At 30.5% G+C, this 27,036-nt stretch overlaps 1 protein-coding gene across 1 annotated transcript in view; it reads left to right on the top strand.

The window, feature by feature from the left end:
- Positions 1-1,608: 1,608 nt before the first annotated feature.
- The window catches only part of LOC100208466 (protein C1orf43 homolog), a 28,817-nt gene continuing 3,389 nt past the window's right edge, over positions 1,609-27,036 (top strand). The window contains exons 1-6 of the mRNA XM_065811158.1: positions 1,609-1,815; positions 2,062-2,163; positions 7,085-7,205; positions 17,562-17,615; positions 17,822-17,988; positions 18,139-18,197. Coding sequence (XP_065667230.1) covers positions 1,708-1,815; positions 2,062-2,163; positions 7,085-7,205; positions 17,562-17,615; positions 17,822-17,988; positions 18,139-18,197 — 611 coding nt within the window. The 5' untranslated portion in view covers positions 1,609-1,707. The remainder of the gene's footprint in view (positions 1,816-2,061; positions 2,164-7,084; positions 7,206-17,561; positions 17,616-17,821; positions 17,989-18,138; positions 18,198-27,036) is intronic.

Below are 27,036 nucleotides of genomic sequence, written 5' to 3'. Positions count from 1 at the left end.
TAAATGCTGTCAAATCCAGGTAAGCCAATCACCCTATATGACATTGCAGAAAATATTGGCAAATGTTATCCTTTGGCTTTTACTCCTTTAAACATTCTAGCAGGTTTTCGTGTGTCTGGTGTATGGCCAGTTAATCAAAACATATTTACTGATGATGAATATTTGAATTGTAAGAAGAGAAGTGTAACCGACAGACAACATCCAGCATTAAATTGTCCAAATAATCCTATTTCTGACAAAAAAAATGAGTTAGTCAAAGATTCAGCAATAAATTCACAAAACAATTATATTCCTGTACAAGACAACGATTTGTCTGCAATGGAAATAGACTTTTCTCTATCAAAATCTGTTTCATGTATAACACCAGAACAGGTCTGTCCTTTTCCGAAAGCAAAACCTTGTTTATCTAAAAGAAGAGGTAGAAAACCAGGTAAATGTCAAATTCTCACTGACACTCCAGAAAGAAACGCTATTGCACTTCAACGTGCAGCAAAAATTAGAAAAAAAAGAAAACTTGTTTAAAAATCTTTGATTTGAATGGAACCAGCAGCATTAAACATTTTTAAATATTGAGAATTTTAAGATTCTATATAACACTAGATAAATTTTTTTAAAAACAATGCTAGATTAAACATATTTTTAATAAAATTTAAGTGACTATCTTTGTAGTCTATTGATTATGGAGTTAAACCTAATTTATAGAAAGCGGCCCTAGGTACAAGAGCTGGTGGTCCTTGGTACAATTGAAAAAAGGGTTATTGTACCTTGGGCCACTTATTTTTAAACCCTTCTACATGACGGACTTTTATATTTTAAGTCATTATACCTATATTAATACAAACTAATTAGTATAAAGATGTGATCATATCAGATTCACCATTTTTAGACGAGCCCGGAGCCTTGATTTGGGTCATTAAAAAAATCCGGCCCAAGGTACACAAACTTCCCCTATCTGGGTTTATGTATGTTTATATATATTTATATATAAATAAATATATATATATATATATATATATGTATGTAAATACATACATACATACATACATGCATACATACATACATCATACATACACACATACATACATACATACATACATACATACATACATACATACATACATACATACATACATACATACATACATACATACATACATACATACATACATACATACATGCATACATACATACATACATACATACATACATACACTATAGCTTATAAAAGATTCAAGCCACTTCAAGTATTATATATAATACTTATATAGCATGGGTTTAGTGACTTTTTCTGTAGCCTAAAACCAGATACCATATACATATAAAGACACACACACACTAGGGTTGAGTTTTTGCCATCGTTTTTGTTTACTTGTAATTGGTACAATGGTAAATTTAAAAAAATATCTTTTCTTTTTAAATGATTATATATTCTGATTACCCTGCATTATAATAAATTTAAGATTTATTTTTTAAAAAGAAAAGGGCTTCCAGGAGGAACAAAGTGTTAAGCAGGTCATCATTTATTCTTGATATAATTTTTGTTATACAAATCTTAATTTTTAACAAATGCAGTATGTGTTTTAATAAAAATATTTGTTGATTTTATAGGTTAAAAAAGTTGACAGATGTAAATTTTAAAAAAGTTACAAATAAATTAGTCGTTAAATATAATATTGAAGGTATTAAAAATGTTTTGCATCTATTGAAATGACAATTATAGCAATGGCGCTTTCAGCCGTAAGCAAACCTGATGAGAAGTTATATAATATGTTAGGTGGTGGCAAATTGTTGATTTCAGTCATATTTCTGGGCTTTGTATGTTTGTTTTTTTTGTGTGTTATTTGTATGTTCTTTTAAGTTTGTTTTAATTTCGTTTATTAAAGTAATTTTTATGTTAAATAGTTTATTTGTTGTATTTTTATTTAACAGAGAATTTTCTTCATTTTCTTATAGTATTAACAAGGAATTGTTTGTATTGATTTATTGTATTAATAGGCAATTGTTTTTATTGTTTTATTGTATTAATAGGCAATTGTTTTTATTGATTTATTGTATTAATAGGCAATTGTTTTTATTGTTTTATGGGCTAAAAGACACATTCTTCGACTCTACTTAATAAACAATAAAGATCCTGTCAATCGAGCAGGTTATTGTGCACCAAAGGTATATTTTAAGAAAAATTAAATGTTACTTGTAAATTTATGACATACTTATAATTATGATATTATAATTTTTTTTAATTTGTATTGTTTAATATAATAATATAATATAACAATATAATAGAAAGCTGTATTAGTTCTAAACTACCAGTGAAATTAATAGTAAATAATTTCACATTGACAGGAAAATGTGTCTCCACTTCAAACCACCGGTAACCAAGGACCAACACTGGTTTTAATAATTTTTTTTTTCCTTCTAATTTGATAGACTTTATTACAGTGAATATGAATTTAAAAGTATTTCACAATAAGTAATAGAAATAAGTTTTTAATTAACTCTTACCTGGAGGGGGCTCTTACCTGCCCCCTCCCCCAACTATTTACTTTTTCACATTTTTGCCCAGAACTTAGAAAAAATTTGTAATTGGACACTTTTCATTACACGGCGTGTCTGGTTTTATCTCTGATGTATGAAGTGCTTTAATACTCAAACACACCACTAAACATATGCGTATAAAAACTGTGTAATTTAGTTTTAAATGTCAGACAGTAAAAAGACTACATATAAAACTTATAAGTAGCCTATTAGTTTAAAATGAAAAAAAAGACTTTCAAGTCTAATTTACGCAATATTTAATACCATGACCATAAATTTTGTATTATTTTTCCAATACACTCACTATTCCACCCCTCCCCAATAATTTGACTTATTTGATTATCATGTTCAAATTTAGATTACAACTTATACCAAGTTAATATAATAACTTATATAAGTTATTTGATTTGTCAACACAATGCACAAGTTGATTATGTAATAAAAAATATTATCTAATAATCAATTAATATAAACATTGAATCTTTCAAATAAATTTTTGCTAAAAAATTGTTTTAAAACAATTAAATCTAATTTATAATAATTTTGCTAAATTGTTATTTAATTATGTTACTTATGCTATTGTACAAATGTAATATTTCAGTTTTTTCTTGAGCTGATAGTTCATAGCATCTACCAGTTGTTGATTGAACTTTTAAAGATGAAATTTCGCATAAAACGTGCGTTATTGGAACCCAGCAAATATCTTCTTTATGTGGCCAAGTAAAAGTGTTTAACAAAATAGACTGCTTCATGAACTTGATAAGAACATCTTGATTTTCTTCAGATATTTCCACAATATTGCCTAATAACCAAATTGCATCATAAACACATGCTATATTAATTTCTGGTGAAAGAGAAGCAAGTGGAACCATATTATGCATTTTATAAACATTTACATTAGTATACATATTATCAAATGACACCCGTCTCATCTGTAAAGTAGTTAATGATTGTGGTATAAAACAATGGTGGTTTCTTGTTCCTGGAATTGTTGAACAATTAGGATAACGTTCTTCTAATTTAAACTTTATGCAATGTAATACAATTGCATCATTTGAAATGTATTGAAAATATATTCCTTTAATATTTTGTTTACACCAATCATACATTTTTTCAGGTGAATTGATAGGATCTGTTAGTGATGGTAAACTGGCCCTAGCTACAAGTCTTTTGACAGAGCCCCCTACGCCATCACAAGCACTCTTTCCATGTGATGTGGCAAAAAATGCCATTCTGCAGATACTTTATAATCTAGTTCATGGTGATATAAGTTAGATATGTTTTTATAATTTTTATATTGTGAACCTGCACCATCACTAAAATAAATGCAGTAGTTAAAGTAAGGCATCAACTCTTTTAAATGTTTTATTACTTCATAAATGAAATGATGAACTGAGTTTGTATTGTGTTGCAAATGATCTGAAATAATACAAACACTTTTACATTTTATCATATTTTCTTCCATATAGTAAATAACAAAAGGATACAATGTTGCTTGACTGTTTTTCCAATGGAAGCCTTGTACTGCATCTTGAATTAAAAAATTGTAATTTTCAGCAAAGTCTAGTAATACTAATGTATGATTACTTGATAATGTTATTTTTAGATGCTGCAAATATGCTGCTTCATTTTTGGCTATATAATGATGATCTCATTTGAGAGTATTCATCTGATTGGTAAAATTCATGAACTTGATTTTTTCCTTTATCACTAATAGATCTTTCTTCTTTTGTAGATGGTTCTGCCATTATGCCACACATTTGTTTCAAATACCTTGCAGCTTTTATCATTTTAAGGGAAGCAGAAAAATAGTTTTGTACATAATTAATGCTCCAACTCTCAGAAACCAAAGTCAGTAATTTAAGTTTTTCTGATTTCGAAGAAACATCAAACTTTCCTTTAATTAATTCCATTAATGAATCCAAGTCTTGTTTACTTTTGCAACACAGCTATTTTGTTTTTGGTTCAATCTTAATTAATTCTAGAGAAACTCCCTAAACAGTTGCTATTTTCTTTTGGGTTGCATAGCTGACCCTGTCTTTATGAGCTACTAGTTTTAAAGGTGAACAACCAAGACTAATAATGCTTGAATCAAAGTTTTCTTTTAAAATGTTAGTCTTATTAAAATCATTATCTTTATGTTGACATGAATCGCTTCCATAATGTTTTTTGTTATTTTTTAAATACAACATTTTTTGACATTCTGTGCAAAGTTTATGACCAGGTATTAAATCAAACTCCTTCGCAACATCCAAACTGATTTCTTTGATAAATTCTAAAAAATAACAATGATAAAACATTAAAGAAGCCATTATCTTTTAAAAAATTTAACTTTGCGTTTGTTAAATGGATTGCCACAAAAGCTTCAATCATACGAAGTCTCAAATCTATCCAAGTAGACCTTTTCATGGTGATTCCAAATAGTTTGAATAAGATTTACTTTACTCCGCAAGTGTACAAGTTCTTGATCTTTTTTTGTTAATTCCTCAAAACCTTTAATTTTTTTGATTTTGGTAAATTTTACTTCATGACAATTATAATTTCAACATTGAGTTAGATCTAGCGATGCACTTGCCATTTATTTTTTATTACTACCTAAAAAGATTTATTTAAAAACAAGTTTTGAAACAAAGGTTTCCATAAGTTTTGGCACAACAAACATATAGGAAATGATAAAATTTGTAAATAAAAAAAAAAGATATAAAAAGAAAACTCAATAATTTGCTTGTTTTTTATGTCACAGCTTTTAAATGTGTATGTTGAATTCTTTTTTTTATGTATATAGACACTACATACATCAGATATATTTCTTTCTAAGTTTTAGACAAAAATGTGCATGTTAAAAAGTAAATGCTTGGGATAGGGGAGAGGCAGGTAAGAGCTAGGGCTATTTAAAAACTGAGTTTAATTCAAGCTTAATTAATAACTTATTTCTAGTACTTATTGTGAAATACTTTTAAGTTCATATTCACTGTAATAAAGTCTATTAAATTAGAAGGAAAAAAAAAATTTTGTATATTGACTCATCAAAAATCAACTTTTTATATTCGCAAACAATTTTTTAGCTTTTTTAGGTAACCATTATGGAAAAAATGTGACATTTGAGAATTCAATGTCAAAGTTTTATTAAAGTAAGTCAAGAGTTGTATACAATAAAAAAAACTAGAAAGTTTTCTGAAATTTTGTTTTTAAAATATAGAGCTTCAAAATATGAAGAAAACATGTTTTTGCTACTGAAGTTTTTATTGTTGGAAAAATCAGAAATTTCAAATGACTGTACCTTATGAAGCACAAAAGATTTTATGCTGAAATTTTCAGGAATTGCTTTTCTCATTGGTATTAACAAACCTACTAAGTTTTATCAGAATCTGCAGCAGTCAATTTTGGACCTTGGTCCAGTTGGCATGGAATGACTCCTAAGTAAATAAATCAAATTATAAATTACAAATCTTATAGCTCTAGATATTTATCAACGTGAGTTCGAATAAGTTCAAGCTTTCACTTTTGATAATAAAATCTGGTAGTTAGTTCCGCATTGATGAGACTCTATTGGTTAAGAATTGATAATTAATATTGCAGTTTTTAATAATTTCTCTTCTGATTTTGAAATAATGACCCCATGTGTTGGGCTGATACAAAGCAAAAATATTTCAATCTAGTTCTGCAATATTTGTTTTTTTAATATTTTTTTAACAGTTTTGAATTCATTTGAATCAAGTTGCCTCTTTTATGTCTTTTTTCCAGTGAGCTTGAGCCATGTACTTTAGTTCTTGTTTCATAACTTTGTTTTTAAATTTAGGGTATCCATTTAAAGGCATAACGTTGAGCTTTTTCAAGTGCAATTATATCACTTTTAAATTATGGGCACCATGCTAGTATCAAAAATTCAAGATGCAGTCTTATAAATATTACGTATAGTATCTTAAACATTCTTTTGTTGTATAGTATCTTAAATATTCTTTACGTATAGTATCTTAAACATTCTTTTGTTGTATAGTATCTTAAATATTCTTTTTTTTTGTTTTTGTTTTGTATTGAAATATTTTTTTCAACATTCCAAGCATTGAATAAGCTTTTGATGTATAATTGGTTATCTTTTCCATTTAATAACATTGTAATTCCAAGATCTTTTTCGGTATCAGAGACAGCTATTATTTTGTCACCCAGTTTATAAATATAGCGATGGTTATTTTTACAAAGTGCGTAATACAACATTTTTTACTATTAAATTGTAATTGCCAGATCTCTGACCATTTGCAGGCTTGGTTAATTTCATTCTGAAGCAATTGACCATTCTTAGAGTTAGCTACTTTCCTTATTAATGTAATTATAATATAATTTTCCTGATTATGTTTTCATGATATAATGTAATTTTCCTGATTATGTGATTATAAAAGATATTTTTATATATTGTTTCATTTGATTCAAATAAAAAAAAAATGTTGAAATAGAAAAAGAGTAAACAACAATAGTTTTTTTTGTTTATTTGGCTTATAATTTGTTTTTTTAGTATGTTTCATTTCTGTAAAATTATATTTGATTTTTTTAGGAATTGCGAAAGGAAATTGAAAATAACTTTAATAAAATTGCTGAAATGAGACTAGAGCCAAAACTTTTGTGTGACCAAGGACAATATGATTTATCTTATTCATCAATCAATAATGAAAAAGGTGAGAAAATATTTTTTTTTTAAAATTTAACAAAAAGCGTGATTTACTTTAAATTTTATTTGTTGACACATTATTATTTTTTTTTTAATTTGAAGAGAAGGTACATCATTTCTTTACAGAATCAAAAATTGTTTATGTACATGGTGCATTAAAAACATGTACATCAATTAAAAGGGAGTATTTTTTCTTCAGAGAATAAAAAATGAAGAAAATATATTATTCATGCAATCACATTTTTAATAATAAATTTTCCAGCTGTAGGCTTTTTTTTAATAATTACATATTATTATATTGTGCTTTACAGCTGTTTAATTCTGGAGCATTGATAACTTGCTTTGGAGTTAAAGTTTTGATCAGGAATTTAGAAGTTTAAATTGATTAATTACTTCATTAATAAATTGGTTTTCTTTTAAGAATGCTGTTCCAGTTGAGATTTCATTTGCATGATATGACCAAGAACATCACTAACTGGTCCATCACATAAGAAGGAGAGAAGCAACTTTGTTGGATAATTATTGACAATCTATGTACTAGTTTTAATATCAAGCCACAAGTTGATAATTATTCAACGACAGCCTCGCTTATTTACATGATTTATTTAATCTTCCGGATTTTGTGGGTATGTTTGTGAGATATGATATCATCTGTAGCTTGGAAAGTGGGACAAAATTTGTTATATTGCACCTCAACAACTCAATTAAAATAATTATGGAGTTTTTACACTTGTTGACTACAAGTGCCTTCACCTACTGTATCCCCATTTGGTGTGGCTGTCCCCACGCTAACTTATTGTTTTGTTATCTTTGTCACACTTTTTTTATAAATGATGAAGCAGGTGCATTTTGAGAATGCTGGTAATGTCCAAGCATAGGCTGGTAATACCATTACTGGTCGTTTAGGGAGAGAAAAAAATAGTTTGAGGGAGAAGACATAAGCACCAGACAAATGTCTTATCCCTCAAATCATTTTTGAACACATTGTTGATGAATTTGACTGCAAACTCACTATAAGTGAAACACAGTATAAGGGAACACAGTATAAGCAAACACAGTATAAGGGAAGAACTACACTTGCTAGATTGCTTACTCTCACGCAATAGTAATCATCAGATGTTATAAGCATGAAAAAAAGTTGATAATCCTTTTTATATTAACATCAATTCCAATCATCCACCAAACATTTAATTGGTACAGAAAATGATCTCTAACTGCAACAATAATATATCTTCAAGTAAAAAAGCTTTTGATAGAGCTGCACCAATTTAAAATAACACTCTCAATCTATGTGGATTTAAAAATAAAATAGATAGGAAAAAAACTAGATAAATAAGAATTTTCAATGCACTTAGAAACAGTCACAGTAAAAGGATGAGACTTAATTGAATTGCAAGTAACGCGAGAATGAATTTTAGTTGATGGCACAAGAGAGGCTTGCTCTTTAGAGCAGTGCCCATTATAGTACTTGTAGAAAAGAGAAAGCAAAGCAACATTACGATGATGTGATGATGGTTGGAGGTTGGGTGCAAGAGCATGTCCAACTATGTTTGCAATGCGTTTTTGCACCTTGCCTAAAATAGAAAGGGCATCATTGGAAGATCTGCCCCAGATATGGCAACAGTATTCCATACAAAAACGGACCCTAACCCTAAGTAAGAAAGTGTCGAGCACGATAAAGAGATGCAACCTTAGCAGATGCTAATTTTGCAACGGATTTAATATATGGTTTCCAAGAAAGATCGGAAGTAAGAGTTAATCCTAAAAGATATAGGGTAGATGACTCATAGCGTACAATACCATTCATAAATGTAGAAAGATGTAAATATTACGATAATCATTGGCTGAAAAAAATTGAGTTTTATCTGAATTAAAATTCACCAGCCATTGTGGGTGAGATCCTTTTCAAGCTCAAATGCCTCCTCCACGCAATCAGAGAGTGTTGGCTTCTTATCAAGACAAGAATAAATGGTAGTATCATCAGTGAACAATCCCATCTTAGATGTGAAAATATCTGGATCGTTAATGTAAATTAAAAAGAGTATATAGCCAAGGATAGAACCTTAAGGAACCCTTGAAGTTACAGGATATGAAGAAAAGTGCTGTCCATCAAGGACAACCTTTATACTACAATTGGAAAGAAAGGATTCAATAATCTTAAGAATGTTACACCTTAAGAACAAAGCTTATGAAGAAGACCAGTATGCCAAACTTTATCAAAATCTTTAAAAATATCAAGAGCGATAGCCTTAACCTCTCCACCTCTATCTAATGCACAATAAAACCTATCAGTTATTACTGTCAGCAAATCAGCTGTAGAATGAGTAGATCAAAATCCATATTGATAATTAGAAAGTAAGTTGTGGGAAGCAAGATGAGAGATTAAGTGTTTGTTAATTAAAGATTCAAAAACCTTGCTTATGTTAGGAAGAAGACTAATGGGACAGTAGTTAGAAAAATCAGATTGCTCTCCAGAATTTTTGAAAATAGGGATAACAGATGCCGTTTTCCAGCACGCTGAAAAACAAGACTCTGATAAGCACTTGTTGAATAGTTTTAAAAGTTTAGACGACATCTCCGGAAAACACTTCTGCAAGACTATAACAGGTAAGTTGTCCGGACCACAAGCTGTAGCAGAGTCGAAGCAGGAAATCGCTTTAGATACAGAAGCTGGAGTGATAAGAATGTCAAGCAATGGATCAACATGTTTGGCGGCTATATCAGGTAGAACGCAACTAGTGAATTCAAGAGATGATATTGATGAAAAGTTCTTAGCAAATAATTCAGCTTTGTCTTTAAGTGAGGTGACAAAATCTGAACCATACAAGAGGGGTGGAACAACAGATTTGTCCTTATTATTAATACTGTTAAAGATTCTCCAGAAGTCACAAGAGCCAAATTTTTGTGATGAAATATGAGACTTCATGACCTGAGAATAGCGGGCTTTGGTGTTACACAAAACCTTTTACAATGGTTTCTAGCAGTAGTAAACAGATGTCTGTTTTCTGTAGAATTGTTTTGCTGATAGATATGGAAGTAACGGTTTCGATTGGAAATTGCAGCAGCACAATGTGAGAAAAGCCACAGAGAAGAGTGAGGCTTGACCAGGAATTGTCCAGAGGGAATAAAAGATTCCATTCCAGCCTGAATCCACAAAGTTATGTAAGAAGCACATTTGTCAGCAGAAAGACTTCTGAATGAATTCTTATGTAAGAAGCACATTAGTCAACAGAAAGATTTCTACCCAAGGGCCATCAGGAAGAAAATCACAGAAAGAGTCCCAGTCAGCTTTAGGGTCGTTGTAAGAGGTACAATGATAGGGGGATTCTAATGATGAAGAAGAATGAGATAATAGTTTTAGAAAGATCAAACTGGGATCAGAAGCACCTAAGGGTGAATGTGGAGAAACTGAGCACTGACTAGGCTTAGAACAAGACATAAGTTGAGTAGAAAAAGTAAATGATTCAGATTGTCCGGAAAGCAAGTTAAAAAGTTGACTATTTGAGTTAAGGGTTGAGAAAGGCAAAAGTTGTGTGCCTTAATGCCTGCAGAGTCACTGACACTAGAGCCAAGCCATTCAGTGTGATGAGCATTAAAATCACCAACAACAACTATATTAGCTGATGGATGAAGTGAGATGGCTTGGTCAATATGATCAGAAATAACGCCGAAAAGAGTGCAGTCTTGAGATGAAGGAGAGCAATATAGAACAAAGAGAAAGGCGATAGAGTGAAGTGGTGCTAAATAAAAGCACATATAAGAATAGACGGTGGATTCAAACCTAGTTTACCGACAAATTGTTGAATTCCTACGAATGTAAATGCCCAGGCCAAGCATGTGACTATTAAAGTTTTTACAAATTTAAAGATAACCATTAACACTAAGATCACAAGATGAGACAGCCAAACTCAAATTAGTCTCACAAAGAACAATTAAGTTTGGTGAGCTTTGCAAAAGATAAGACTTTACAGAAGAGAAGTAACTTTGAAGACGATGAATATAACTGAATGAAAGGTTTAGAGAGCTTAGTGATGAAAGTTTTATCTATAGTTTCTGGTACTTAAGTCATTTTTAAATTAGTTAAAGAACTTGACTTAAAGCATTGATAGTACTCAGTACACTTTTCAATAGTCTAAGCAATTGCCTTCTTACTATTAATAAACCCTAAGCTGTAAAATGGGCTCTAAATCTGACCTCACCATTCATGCGCAACATGGCATTGTTAGTACCCTGAGAGCTACAACAGAGTTCAGGAAAACTGACTATCAGCCGGCCTTAGAACTATAAAACTGAGTTTTAGAGCTGTACCCTCATTAGGAGATAACAGAATGAGTTGCCTTGTCATAAATAGAGAGACAAGAAAAAACCATGCATTTAGTGATGAAGATACAGCATCCAACATCCTAAACTGGAAACAATGTACTATAAATACATCTGTGTCAGCCTAATAGATGAAGAAGGGGTATGAGGCTGGTCAACAGATAGAATCTGTTTCCCCCTTATTTCTGCCCCTTATTTCTGCAAATCAGTAAAGCCGTTTTATTGGAAATTTTCACAAGATTTAGATTGAGAATTCCATACCAGTTAGAAAAATATAAAAAAATTCATCAGAGGTGTCCAGCTAAGGAAAATAAACTTGTTTCTTTGACATGTTTTTTTTTTTTAGATTTTATATAGGTGCTCCGAGAAGTCCTTATGGTCTTAGACCACCGCAGATGAGCATTTAATTGGAAGTTCATGCCTCCTTCCTAACCAATGTCACAAAACTTGCCTAGAGGTGGGGTTTGAACCACGAATCCTTTGTTTCTTAGGCAAGTGCACTATTACTGCTCCGTGGCTGCTCTGGGTTTTAATACTTAATGTTTTACTTATGTTATCAAGTGGTTATTATTATTAATTTTTATATCTATTATTAAGAGTCTACACTTCTTACATTTTTGCGTATTGCCTGTTTTTCATTAGGTTAAATTTTCAATGAAAAAATTGAAAAGTGCTGAAAAAATTGAAATAAAAATAAATTTAAAATGCTGCAAAGTATTTACATTTAAAGCTTTTAAAAGATTTTTTACTTAAAAATTTCACACAGTTTTGGAGGATGAGGGGGTTCAGGTATATGTGATTTTTTGTGACGAGGAAAGGGTTTAAAAATGACAAATATAAGATAACTTACGTTATTGACGACCCTCCTTAATTGCATTTACAAATGATTTGATTCACTAAAACAAAGTTATGTAATGACATAAGTGTGTTTATTTTGTGAGCAACAAAAGTCAGCAAAATAGTGCTAAAACTTAAGTAAATGCATCTACTTTTAACTTAAGTTACACAAATTTAAGATAAAAATGTGCTTTATCTAAGCATCTTTATTTAAAACTTTAAACGTAAAAATGTAACATTTAATATTCTTACCCATATAATAATAAAAAGTTTAAGTTTGTTAAATAAATTTTTGAAAAAACAAAACTTTAGCATGTTTTTGTTAACTTACTTTACATGAAAATTGCAAAATTTCTTTTGTTATTTTCTTAAACTATATTTATTTTATGAAGTATAAAATCTGACCATTATCAATTTTAACATCTACTATAGCATATTTATGTGAGAATTTGTTGACTTTTTTTGCTTATCTAAATCAATACGCCTTTTTTTAGAAGAAGAAAAAAAAAAAACGAAGAATAATAAATGAAGAGATTGCTGCCCCATGCCAAACCCTCAGTCAATGTAGCAGTAAAAATTTGAAGCAAATTGGACAATATTTAGGGGTCAATAAAATTTTTGACTTTTCATGTACATGGTCTATTTGGTCAAAAGAGTAAATATTTCATTTGAAATTTTCATATTTTAATATTTAAAATTTTAAATGAAAAATTGTTATAATACTGATTTCAAAAGTATGACATATAAGTAATGCTCCATCAAATGTCATCTACCGGGATCATGGCTGCCTTAGAGGAGGATGGGTAAATCTGGCGATGTTGCTGGACAAAATGAAGCAGAAACTGTTTTTGGTCCTCGTCTTTGGTGAGGGTTTCATTATATTTCTAAATAAGAGCAATGCCACACTCTGCGCTATCATTGACAACCTTCATCTTGTTGACTCGATCCTTCAAATTTTGGTAGCAAGCATCCGATTCCCATGCTTCTAATTCTTTCAACTGGAAACTCTTAGCCTCCTCCTTTCCAGTGATACTAAGTACTTTGAAGAGACAAAATGTTCTTTGGGTCATTGAAGTCTGCGCCACACGTGCTTATTCTCTTTAGAGCTGACTGAGTCTTTGGAAGCTGGAGGTTGGCTAACATGGCTCTTTTAACATCTAGAGGGACTCGGTTGTCTAAAAAAGCTAAGCCTAAGAGGTGTTCTGAGAAGAACCACAGATGTTAAGTAAATGCAATGTAAGCTGCACCAGCAATGATACGGTTTAGATATTCTTAAGAAGCCATCATTGCATCATTCAGGGGAGTGTATGAAGCCAGTGGAGCCTCGTGTCAGAAACGTCCATAAATAAGAGAAACGAAGAGTGCTAGCTCCTTTAGACCTCGCTTTTCTTTAGCAGTCAATTCCAATTGGCCTTCAAATAGCACCATTTTTAGAGAATAGATGGCCTTCCACAATTATCGAGTATGATGTATTGCTCCTAGAGCTTAGAACTGGAACTCCATTTTAAAACTGTTTCCACCGAGGAAGACAAGACATAGCCGAAGGAGCTCGAGGTAATCCTCCCAAGACTACTGATGTCCTATGGCTTTGGTGTAGTAGACAACCATCTCCGTCTTCAGAGTTTCGGTATCCTCATTGAAGATTTTGTCTCTAGTTGGCAAGTACTCTGTTTGCCTGATGTATGGCCATTTCTTCTGAAACCTCTTAAAAAGACCAACTTTTGGTCCACCTGTCCCACCAAAAACAGCTGTAAAGACACTGCTCAGAACGACTTCCAGGACATGATGATGGCATCCAATGTTTACAAGTTCATGGTTAATGGCTTCCTCAATAAGAACGCATGCCCCTCGATGGATGCCTGTGTTTGGAGGAAGTTGTATCAAATACCAGACCTTAAACTTTTTCTTGTAGATTCCAGTCATCTAGTACTTTTAAGCATGCAGTTGCCTGTTCTTTCCCAGTTCCTCCTGCAATTTTTGGGACTGCCAACAACTTCTTGATACCATTCCCAGTGACGATCACAGCAATTCGATTGATGGTTTCTTTTGCACCAACTATGTCTGGAAGCAGTTTCCCATCTCAATGAAGAAAAGGAAATTCAGTTGAAAAAGAACTCTTCTCTGCTTCAGCTACTTTTTTTTGGGTAGCCATCCATGACCTTCTGATGGTGCTCCTAGACAGTGTCAGGTTGTCAAGAGGATGACCTAAAGTCTTTGCTACTGATGCAACAACATACATAGCTCCACAATCAGGAAGATTTACTCTATCTAAAGCCCCTGCAACTTATGGAGTTGCTAACACGCTTTTCAGTTGTTTAGGCTTTGAGGAAGGAATTTGAGCAGATGATGATGATGGAACTCTGAAGTCTTCATCGTCGACGTTGTCCTTGTCTTCAAACTTAGAAGAAGAACTAATATCCAAAGCAGGACCAGATGTTTCTATTTGCTGCAACTTTTCTGTCTCTTTCAGTCTTCGATTTTCATTAGCTTCTATACAAGCTCTCTACTTCGTCTCTTTCACTGCAAGATTGCGATCCACTCCAGCCATGCTTGTACTGGTGGTATCTTCTCTCTGCATCGTTAGGAATTGTCTGTCTTCATTGTTCGTCATGATGTCCAAAGCATTCTTTGTGGCCAAGTCAAAAAGTTCCATCAGATCGTCTTTGAACATTTGCTCTTTATATCGGCAGCTTTCGTATGCTTTTGTTCTATTCACCTTCAACAGTTGATATTCACCAAACAACTTCTTCAGTTTTCTTTCACCAGAATCAATCCTCTGAGTCGGAATTCTTGCTTTGCTCCAAATCATATTGATATCTTTAATTGTGCAATTAATAATGTCATTCACAGTGACGTGTTCTTCAAGGTGGTAAAAGAGGAGGCAGCGGATGGCATCACCGTTTGTAGCCAATCTTGCTGAAGATAATTGGTTGGTGGCTTTGCCGACAAGCCAAACTTCAGCAGAACTTCTTGTTGCAGCTGCCATTAAGTAATTAAGTACCTGCCTGTGGATATAAAAAAATACTAAATAGTAAATATTGTCATGAATGTTATGTTTAATTGTTCAATGATTAGTTAATTGTAATTATGTAATATGTGCATAAAGCAGTTGATGCAAATTACTAACCTTTTAAGCTTTTCTTCTATTGTCAGAATAAAAATTCAAAAATACTATATATTTAAAAAAATTATAATTTTTAAAAATTATTTGCTGATGGCAAGGTGTCTGCTGTTTACAAATTGCACAAAGAACTAGAACAATTACTTTGTATGGTGTCCCAGAAGGGCTGTTCAGAAAAATAAAACTAAAAATTATGTATAAACACTCAGCAATGTGATTTCTGCTACAAACATGCTGCAAAATTAGGTGCTTATCCAAAATGTTGAAATCCTATTGAACCCTAAAATTACTCAAATTGGTCCAATTTTTTGCATGGTTAGTCCTTATATAGTAGAACGAAGTTAGCCTTGTTGAGAGTGGTTAGGAAAACTTTTAATTTTTACTATGTAATTCTGGACCACACTAATATATATATATATATATATATATATATATATATATATATATATATATATATATATATATATATATATATATATATATATATATATTATAAGGTTTTTTTAACGGTTTTATTAGTTTGATAATGGCTCTCACTATATGAGATTATTACTTGTTGTTTTTTTTATGAGTTAATTAGAAGTTTGATGGCTACTTGGAAAAATGTCTGAAATTAAGTGTGCTAAAGTATTAGCGCACTCTTTTAAAATGTATTACACACTTGTTTAATTCCTTTGAGAAAAACTTTTTTGGTTAATTTTTGTTAAAAACTCTCTGCTGATTAACAATAGTCAGAAAGGTACAAAAATAAAGCAATTATGCTTGCTAGACGCAACTCAAACATGAGCATAGCTGAAATCACCTCAGACCTGAATACAGCGTTAGGTGCACATCAAGTTAGCCAATCAACAATTAGCAAGCTTATGAAGAAAAAACATCTCAATTCATACCTTGCAACAAAGAAGCCACTATTAAGTATCAAAGACCGTCTCAAGCGAAGAAAGTGGTGCAAAGAAAGAGCTGCATGAACTGTAGAGCAATTGAGAAAAGTAATTTTCTTGGATGAATCAATTGCAAGAAAAGAGTTGTCGTGAGGAGATACAATAAAGAAAAGTATAATCCTCGTTTTATCATGTCAAGAGTTCAAGGAGGAGGGGGTTCAATTGTCATTTGGGGCTGCATTGGTGGATCTAGCAATGGACTGGCTCATCTTTACACTGATCGCCTTAATCTACATCGATATAGAGAGGTATTAAAAGATTATTTAAAGCCATCAATGGATGTTTTCAAGGCTGACTCCACCTGGCAATTTCAATAAGGTAATGCTCCTTGCCACACAGCACGCTCAATGAACCAATAAATGGAAGAAAAATGGTTGAATCTAATGCCTTGGCCTGCTCACTCACCTGATTTAAATCCTATTGAGAATCTTTGGAGTTTAATGGACTGCAAATTACAAAAAAGCAAGCCCACTAACTTGGTGCAGCTCAAAACATATATGCAAGAGTTGTGGAATACTGTGCCACAAGAATTAATCAGAAAACTTATATATCTTGGCATGCCTTAAAAACAAAGGTGGTCACATAAAATATTAAACTTTCTTAGAATCTTTGAAAAACTGTAAGTGAGCTAATACTTTTGCATACTTTTTTAATATTGTTTTTATCATATCATTATCTTATTGTATTCTAATTAAATTCAAGATGATAATAAAGAAATCTCTTATACATATCTGACAATTAGTATTTCTGCTTTATTTTATGAGTAAGTTAAAAAAAATTATCAATCAGCCTTTTATTGTTTTCGAAGTACACTTATTTGAAGTTCACTTAGGTAAAAAAAAATATGAGTGCGCAAATACTTTCTGGAAGCACTGTATGTATATATTATATATATTATATATATATATATATATATATATATATATATATATATATATATATATATATATATATATATATGTATAATTTTATTAATGAAAAAGCTGTGTGCTCTAAAGCTAAACTTATAAGCATATGCTTATCTAAACATACATTTATAGATTTCAATAGCAAAAAGAACTTTTTTAGTTTTTAAATATTTTTTAAATTTACACAAAATAATTAAAATTTCAAGTGATGAATTAAAAATGTTAACATTTTTTAGATGATAGAAGTTACAAATTTCGAAGGAAAGCTTTTGATTTAATGAGTTGTTTAGGTAATGATTTTTATGTAAATAATATAAATAGGTTTGATGTTTAAAGCAACAGTAAAAGTAGTTAACCGTACCATGCCTTACTAGTTTTTCTGTTGCTTTCAACACCTTTGACGTTGTGGGGTTTGTAGGTTTTTTGAAAAACTCATTTAGAAGTGTTAAAGTTTTTTTGTTTTAAAGTTTTTGATTTTTTTGTTCTTTATATTTAGATGAACTTCTTTCTCGAGTTAATATTAGCCTTGCTCGCAAACCTTTTCAAACTGTTCGGCAACAACTTTTGTTATTGCAAGGTCCTCCTTATTCACCATTTGATGGTTATAGCGAGTTATGTGAGCTTGTGACACATTTGTATGAGCATGCACGATATGGTGCTAAAGTATTTGACTATTTTTCATAGAATTATTCTCATTGTATTTTTCTAATTATTTATTAATTACAACTTTTTGTTAATAAATTTATTTTTATATTTGTTATATTCATGTTATATTTTTTGTATTTATACACATTAAATGCACTTTTTATTTAGGAGTTTACAGAAGCAGATTATATAAAATATTCTAATGGGGTTGATGAGTTGTATGACAGGTATATACTTTCTCTAGTTTAAAAAATGTTTTTCTGAAATTTATTGATTTAAAAGGCATTTGACTATACACAGTGGGACAGCTATGGACAAAAGTCAAAATTTTGACATGATCTGTCTAAAAATCATATACAATGTTCTATATATATATATATATATATATATATATATATATATATATATATATATGTATATATATATATATATATATATATATACATATGCATATATATATATATATATATATATGTATATATATATATATATATATATATACATATGCATATATATATATATATATATATATGTATATATATATGCGGTAGTGGTAAGAGCGCTCGCTTTGTAAGCGAGAGGTTCGGAGTTTGACTCCCACCACGTCCCTGGAAGTACCGCGCTCAACTTAGTTTCTCGGCGCAGCGGCCTTGCTCGGCAAGGTTCGTGTTTCGGAGTTAAAGAGTTGAGAGAGGGTTGCACCACGAATAACGACTAAAAAAAAAAAAAAAAAAAAATGAGTATCCTCCTCGACTGTAGTGGCCTCGGGCCTTGGGGAGGTGAATAATCTGGAAAAAAAAATATATATATATTTACATATTTATATACATATAAATAGATATAACACAAAAATTTAATTTTACTACTTTAGTGTGCCAAATTAAATGCATTTTTTTGGGGCAGGTTAGGGCAGCAAATGAATGGTCATAAACTGTTCTTTAACATGTAAGGAAGCCAAAACACTTGGTTTTATAGATGCAGACAGACATATTATAGCTATACATTGAATACAATTTGGTTGCTATGGTACTAAATTTTACATAGCAACAACTTATTTTTACATTAATGTTATTTTAACAGTTTTTTATTTGTGCTATGTACACTATATTAAATACGTGTATTAAAATGAGATACACACTTCTTATGGAAGTCATAATTTTAATTGGTTGCTATGGGTACCTAATTTTTTTAATTATTTTTGAATAAAAATAGTATTGTTTGCTATTTCATTACATTTTAACATTTAAAAGGTAATACTTAGCCACAGTTTTGGATGGTAATATCATTTTCAGCAGTAATAAATGAATAATGGAATCGGCATTAAACATAAAAGTTTTATTTCATTATTTAATGTGCCAAATTTAAAAAAAAAGCTGAGCTGTTTTTTGCTTTATTGTTAATATTTTCAGACATGGTGATAACAAAGTTGGATATTTACATATTTTTACGTGAAAATAATATAAGCATTTTTAACTCTAAAGCTCATAAACAACTTTTAAGCCCCCAGTTACTTCCAGTTCCATGGGAAGGCCAGAAGTACAATTTGAAAATATGGGTTCAAAAACCAAGCATAGAAGAAGTCTGGAACTAGCAGAGGCAAGAACATCAGAAGAGCTAATCTTATCTGCTAATCATCTTTTAAAGCAAGAAGGCAGGCCAAAAGATGCACAACATTTAGGTCAAATGCTCAAAGCTGAGTCAGATGGGTCTTGCTCAGTGGCAACACTATATTAACTAAACAGGACTACCAAACACTAAGAAATGAAGCCATGGCTGTTGGGTCCAATATTTATTCAACTTACAGTTTTTTTTTTCATCTCTTAGAGAATTGTAAGTTGAATAAATGTTGGACCCAACAGCCATGGCTTTATTTCACCAGAAGCCGAAATAGAGTGTCAGACTATTCAGCTAAAGTAAGCAATTTTAGATCATACAGCCTTTCATTTGTGCCTGTTGTAAGAAGAAGTAATTAATTCATTTGATTTATCATGTCTTAAATGGCTTACATTGCGACACAAATTTGAATTTGATGGTGTAAACATGATCTGAAGTTTCGGTTACAAGTTTGATGCATCTTTCTACTCTTTGAGAATATCTCTCTGCTCCTTTTCATCTGAAATGTGAGACTCACATTTCAGATGGAAATCTAATTGAAATGTTAACAAATTTTTATCTTCCAGATGTGAATCATTTTCCATGCCATACTCAAGGATTAGAACTTGTAACTGAGTTTGCAGTTTCGTAATCAAGTTTGCCTAAAGTTTTGTAATCAAGTTTGCAGTTTGGCTAGTAGAGGCAGCTTCATTCGTGCAAGACTTGCATCGCGAAAAATAATGCTTTTATTCAACACAAAAAGACAGTTTGAGACAGATCCAAATGAAACAGGTAGTTGAACTTTATTACAGCTAAACTTTAAACGTTTTTCAAAAACAATTTCCACTCTTATTAAAACTTTAATTGTACATTATGGGCTGCAGAGCTTGTTTGCCAGAAACTCATGAAACAGTGTTTTTTCGTAAAAACTCAGCCCTCTAGCGGCAAATGAAGACATTAAAATATTTTCTTGAAAATTAAAATCATTTCTAACTTAGTCATTGTGTAATGTTTAAACTCTATTACAACTCTAGTCTATGCATAGAATTTGTTAATTTTATTTTGTAAAAAACGTCAGAAAACATGTTTTTTAATAAAAATAAAACCATAACGCAAACTGAAGACAAAAAAAAAAAAAAAAATTTGGCACAGTTACTTTTTATAGCATTGTGCAACTTTTCCGCTCTATTACAATTTCAAAATCAAAAGAAGTTGTTTTTTGATACACCCTACTCATCAGACCCAATAATCAGCAGCATGAGGAGGTCAAATTCTCAAAATTCTAAACTCTTAGATAGAGTTAGTGATTTGCTCCAGGCTCCGACTGTCGACTCACCCAAAATATGATTTCTTATTTTTTGCATGTATGTATGTTTTATAAATTGTTAATGTGTTTTGAATTGTCAATGTGTTTTATTGCACTATTTTTAATTTTTATTATTAATGACCTAAATCTTTACCTAAAACTAATTATTTAAGTAACCATAGCAACCAAATAATAGATATCCCCTCATAAGAAGAGCGAACCTCACATTAATGCACAAACTAATTATAATGTATATAACGCACATAAGACATCTTTTATAAGAAGCCCAGACTTCATATTAATACTCATGCCAAATTTAGTAAATAAAGACCTAATATTTATTTAGTTATTAGTTTTGTCCATTAAACATGAATTCTGGCCCAATGCATTATTAGCGATATATTTTTTTATTACCTCTGTCCGAAGGTTCAAAAATGGCTCATATTTTTGGTATTAGTATTTGCTTATTGTTTTGAGTGTGGTTGTAACTATGACAACTTTCATAATATTGATAAAACAAAAAATTTGTCTCATTACCAACATCCTCAAATGCAATTCAAATCTTATCTTCAATATTACAAAACATTTATATTATTGTGCTATATCTACCAACAAAAGAAAGTTTCTGCAAATAATTTTTTTAACCATATATTCTTCTTCTTTCCTATATCCCAAAACCCAGCAAGTTGATTGGTAGTTAGACTTTTCAATTTGTTTCTATAATCAATTTATTACCTTTTTTTTTTTTTTTTTTTTTTTTTTTTTCAAAACTCCATGTGCTTTTCACTGAGCTTTTTCTTTTATTACTTTTTTTCTCCTTTTTATCTGCAGAGAGAGAGAGAGAGAGAAAAGAAAAAAAAGAGAGAGAGAGGAGAAAGAGAAGAGAAAGAGAAAGAAAGAAGAAAAGTAAGAGTCTAAGATTTTGTTCTAGCAGCAGTACAAAAGATGCAACTCCTTTGGAACTCTAAGGGCATAACTTGTTAGAAAGTTTTGGATCTTGAGAAAAAATGAGCCTATGTAGATTTTGCACTGTTGTAGATTTTGTGCACAGATGTCTGATACCTTTACATACCATTTGACAGCAATCTGATCAAAAAGATCTATTATTCTTATCCAAAGGTTTGTTACTAATATTCTCAAGAAATTCAGAGAGATTAACATTTTGGTTGCTTTTCTTGTGTTTTGCAAGACAGAAAATAGGACATGCACATAAACCAGTTTCCTGTAATCTACCTAATTTTAATATAAACGTTCTTCCGATCTTCCAAGAACCTTCTATGTTCTGAAAAATATGTCTTTTGTTATAAAATTGTTATTTATGTTTAATACATTATTTTAAATATATGCAGCTAAATACTTTTTTATACATTTTTTAAATAAAGAAAATTTTAAAATGTTGAACAAACTCCAGATGGTAGAGTTTTAATATCTCAACTAAACCTCCATATAGAAGAAAACAAGTTCTTGTAGAGCTGGGTTCTTCTCTAACTTATGACATTTTTTGTCTATCTTTAAGCAACAAAAACAAACTAAATTCTCGTTATCTGCATGAAACCTTTGTCTCAGTAAATTCATTTTAACACAACAATGTGATTTTTTTGGTGGCCTATAACTGGACCTAATTTTGAAATTTTTAAAATCATAGAATCATGACAATTTCAATTTTTATCCTACCACTTTTGATTTTTCATACTTACTACTAATTTAAACATGAGCTACTAATTTTTAAGCCTGAGTTATTATTATTCGATTGATATTACTAGGTAAATTATAAAACTGTTATAAAAATCTATCGTATGAGAATCACAGCATAGTCAAGTTTCACTATCTGGTTTAAAGTTTGTTACAATGGTTGTCTTTTATTATGTCTCAGAGTTAAAAACCATTAGGAAAACAAACAACTTTTTTTAAATCTTTTTTTTCAAAATAATATTATGAGAATTATAAGTACAAAATTTGGTTGAAAATTTTTTTGAATAAATAATAATAACAATAAAAATTATTTTTTTGTTTATTTAGCTTTTTATGCGATTATTTCACTTTTGCTATTCAGTAAGCTTTTTGACATTTGTTTTGGTTTTAACAAGAGCCTCTCTTTCAAAATCAATGAATCAGATTGTGCATATCTTTGCCTATTTTGAGCCAGTATAGTGTTTCAAAATATGCGTTAGGGGTGCTTATTATCATATCATATCAAAATCATAATCATATCATTTCAAAATATGATATGATTAATAATAAGCATACACACCATACATAAACAAGGTAAACATTTAAAAATCATACTTTGATGATAATAATAAAAAATAAACAAACAAGAAGTTGATGATAATAGTTAATAAAGAAGTTGATGATAAAACACTGAGATATTTAATATAACCGTTTATTATTAATTTTAATTTTAGAATTGTTGTTTTGATTGTTTTTTTCTAGAAGATGAAAAAAAGATTAGTTCAGTTTTTTTTGTGTTTAAACATATTAGGTTAGCATTTAACCAGTGATCAATACCTTTTAGATCTGAATTTATGTTTTTACATAGAGAATTATATGATTTGTTGATATGCAATAGGTTTGTGTCATCAGCAAAAAGATGAATTAACAAGATGCGAATAGAGTTGTTTATGTCATAAAATAAATTAAGAACAAAAGAGGACCAAGAACAAAACTTTGAGGAACACCGCACTCAACAGATTTATTAGTAGAATTATAACCATTAATACTTACAAATTGTTTCTGATCTGTAAGATAAGAGTGAAACCAGTCACTAACAACACCACGAATACCATAGTGTTCTAATTTAGAAATCAAAATGTTATAATCAACGGTATCAAAAGCTTTTTGTAAATCTACAAAAATACCGATAACAAAATGACCAGTATCAAGAGCTTTCCTGATTTTTTCAGTTATACTTTTCAATGCATGGCAGGTAGAATGTTTTGAGCGAAAACCAAATTGAAATTCGTTTAAACAGTTAAAAGAGTTGAGAAAAGAGTACACTCGAGAATACATAAGTTTTTCAAGAAGTTTACTAATGTTAGATAAAAGAGAAATGGGTCTGTAGTTAGTACAGTAGTTAGTGGTTAGTGTAGTAGTTTAGAGCCGTTTTTTAATATTGGAACAACACAAGATAATTTTAGAACATTCAGAAAAGTTCCATTTACGAATGATATATTAAATAGTTTAGAAAGAATATTTGAAAATTTATAGGTAACATCGGTAAGAATGTTTGTGGGAATGCTATTTGGGTCTATTGATTTTCTCAGCTTCAAATTAGAAATAAGAGATGAAACTTCAGGAATATTTGTTGGAGACAGGAGTAGTCTATGTAAATTTAGATATTTAAGATATTTTGTACAGTTTTTATACAGTAACCCTAACCCATAACCCTAACCCTGAAGACGAATGAATATTGCATCTAAGTTTTTGTGCGACGTTTTTAAAAAAAGTGTTAAACTTTTCAGAGATAAGATTTAGTTCAGTTATATATGTTTCATTATCTTGTAAACAGTTGGGAGATGAGTGATGAGAGTTTTTGACATTTATTAAATTATTAATTCCATTCCAAATTTTGCAAAGATTTTTTACATTTTCTGTAGAGTACTTTTTAAAATGCATTTTTTTACTGAGCTTAATAAAGGTTTTTATTATGTATTTATATTGTTTAAAAGCAGTTTTAAATTTGTTTATGTTCCTAATATCTTTTGATCTTAACATTTTTTTTAAAAAGATAGCGTATTTGAATCGATTTTAAGATTCCCTTTGTAATCCAAGGTTTAAATTGACACTTAAAGTTCTTAATACTAATTTTTTTTTAAGTGGGACATAGCAGTTCAAAATCAAGGTTGTTTCAGAAATAAATATTTGGAAACAAGAGTTAAAATCACTGTTCTCTATAAGATTATATCAATTAATTTTTAATAAATATAATTTAAAGTTTATTTTTTTATAAAATTTTTAATATTTCTGTGATATAAATTGTGATTGCGTGGTATAAATAACTTATTCAAATTAGGACAAATACAAAATTGAGTTAAGTGATCAGAAACTGAAGTTGTCAAATTTCCTGAAATTTCATTAGTTATTGAATTAGAAAAAATATTGTCAATGATTGTTGCAGAGTGGTTAGTAATTCTGGTTGGCAAAGTAATAAAAAGCGAATATTATAAAAAAAAAGCAAGTTTGAAGAATCAGATGTTGCAGTGTCATTATTTGATTGTATCAGATCAATATTATAATCACCTAGTAAGAAAACTGATTTATTTTCAGCATTTATTTTTTGTAGTAGGACAGACATGATAATTGTAAAATCCTTTATATCCATGCTAGGGTGTTTACAAATGCAACCAACAATAATATTAGATTTTTTAGAAAAAATTATTTCAACATATGTTGATTCTAAATAATGTGGTTTATAAATCATTAAATCATCTCTTCGTTTACATATTAATTTTTTTGATAAATATAATAATGTACCTCCACAAGAAGATTCAGTTGGTGTGTGTTGACTCAATGTTGTAGTTATCAATGAGGATTGGATGAATTGATGATGTTCCTTTTTTTAATCGTGTTTTGGTGATACCAATGATGAAAAGTTCAAAACTCATTAGCGATAGTAATACGTTTAATCCCTCAAAGAGTTTTTGCAAAGATGATATGTTTAGATGAAATAAAAAGAGAGAGTTAATTTTGACAAAGTTTAGTGAACAGAATTTATTTATATCATAATATTTGCAAACTTTGTTTATTGATGCATGGATTTCTTCATCTGAATCTAAAGCATGAGATGAAACATAATCATTAATTTGATTAGAAACTTTATTTAAATGAGAAGATGGAAAGAGACGGAGGTAAATCATCAGTAATAAGAATTTTGTCAGAGGAAAATAGGAATTTGAATTCATTATCTGGTACATTTGTGAATGGAAAGACACTCTTTGTACAACTTACACAATGCCGCAGTGAGCAACTTAATTGTAGTAAATTGTAATCCACTGTTATTCAGAGTGGTAGCCCTCTTATCAAATATAAAATATCAGATTGAGCAATTTGTAAATCATTGGTGATAATGACCACACCTTATTTAACCAACCAACTTGCAGCTTTAGCAGCCAACTGGTCAGGCCTAGGTTAAGGTAACCATTCAGGTGCTTCTCAAAAGCTTGATGCTACGATATCAAAACTAATAGCCACAGTTAGTATACTTCTCACTCGCGTATCTGTTCTTGAAACTGAAAATATTACTCTAAAAGCAAATCTTTTTCAACAGTCAGAGTTTAAAAGTCAGCATCTCCGAGCTTGACCACAACTCTTAACTGGGCAAGTACAGTCAAGCACGGTTCAGAAGCCAATAAAGCAATTATCACAGCAGTCAACAAAAATGTCAAAATTGTAGAAATGAAATCAAAAACATTCAACAGCTTAAACAAAAAGACACAGAAAATGCAGAATTATTGGCAAAATATTTACTTGACAAACCCTTTCGATTTGTCATCCGCAGCAAAAAAATCAAATGCATTGACACATCCAAAACAGTCAACATCAATGGAAAAGAGAGGAACCCATTTCTCAAATGGAAATCAGCTGCTGAAACCATTTAGTGGCTCTCAACATCTTACTAGTTCAACATTCTTTAACAAGGCCAGCTCTTTCATCAATTTATCTCATCTTTCGTGCTTCTACACCAATACAACCTCCCTCAATCCAATAAAACTCACCGAACTGTCTTTACTTGCAGAAAACAACTCTTTTGACATTATTTTTATCACCGAGACATGGTTCAATGACCAATCAACTCCCTCTCTTCAGAACTACAACCTCTATCGTTCAGACCATCGCAACCAAATTGGAGGAGGTGTAGCTATATACACAAACAGTAAAATCATCTCAAACCGAATAGAGGAATCCCTAATACACAAAGATTTTATTCGTTACTATTCAGAACAATTATGGGTTGAACTAAAGCTTCTGAATGAAACTCTGCTCCTAGGCTGCATTTATAGGCCTCCATCCTCCTGTATTGAAGCCTTCTCAGAGATTTCAAGTGCTATTTTCTATGCCAAAACTTTAATATTGACTAAAAAATACAATGGTATCATCATTGCCAGTAACTTCGATTTCCCAGAGATTACTTGGACTTCCAATTCAGTCTTATCCTCTAGTAAAATTGG

Source organism: Hydra vulgaris, chromosome 12 (assembly GCF_038396675.1).
Source record: "Hydra vulgaris chromosome 12, alternate assembly HydraT2T_AEP".
Lineage (NCBI taxonomy): Eukaryota > Metazoa > Cnidaria > Hydrozoa > Anthoathecata > Hydridae > Hydra > Hydra vulgaris.
The sequence above is the reverse complement of the archived record's forward strand: the minus strand, read 5'-3'. Positions and strand labels throughout refer to the sequence as shown.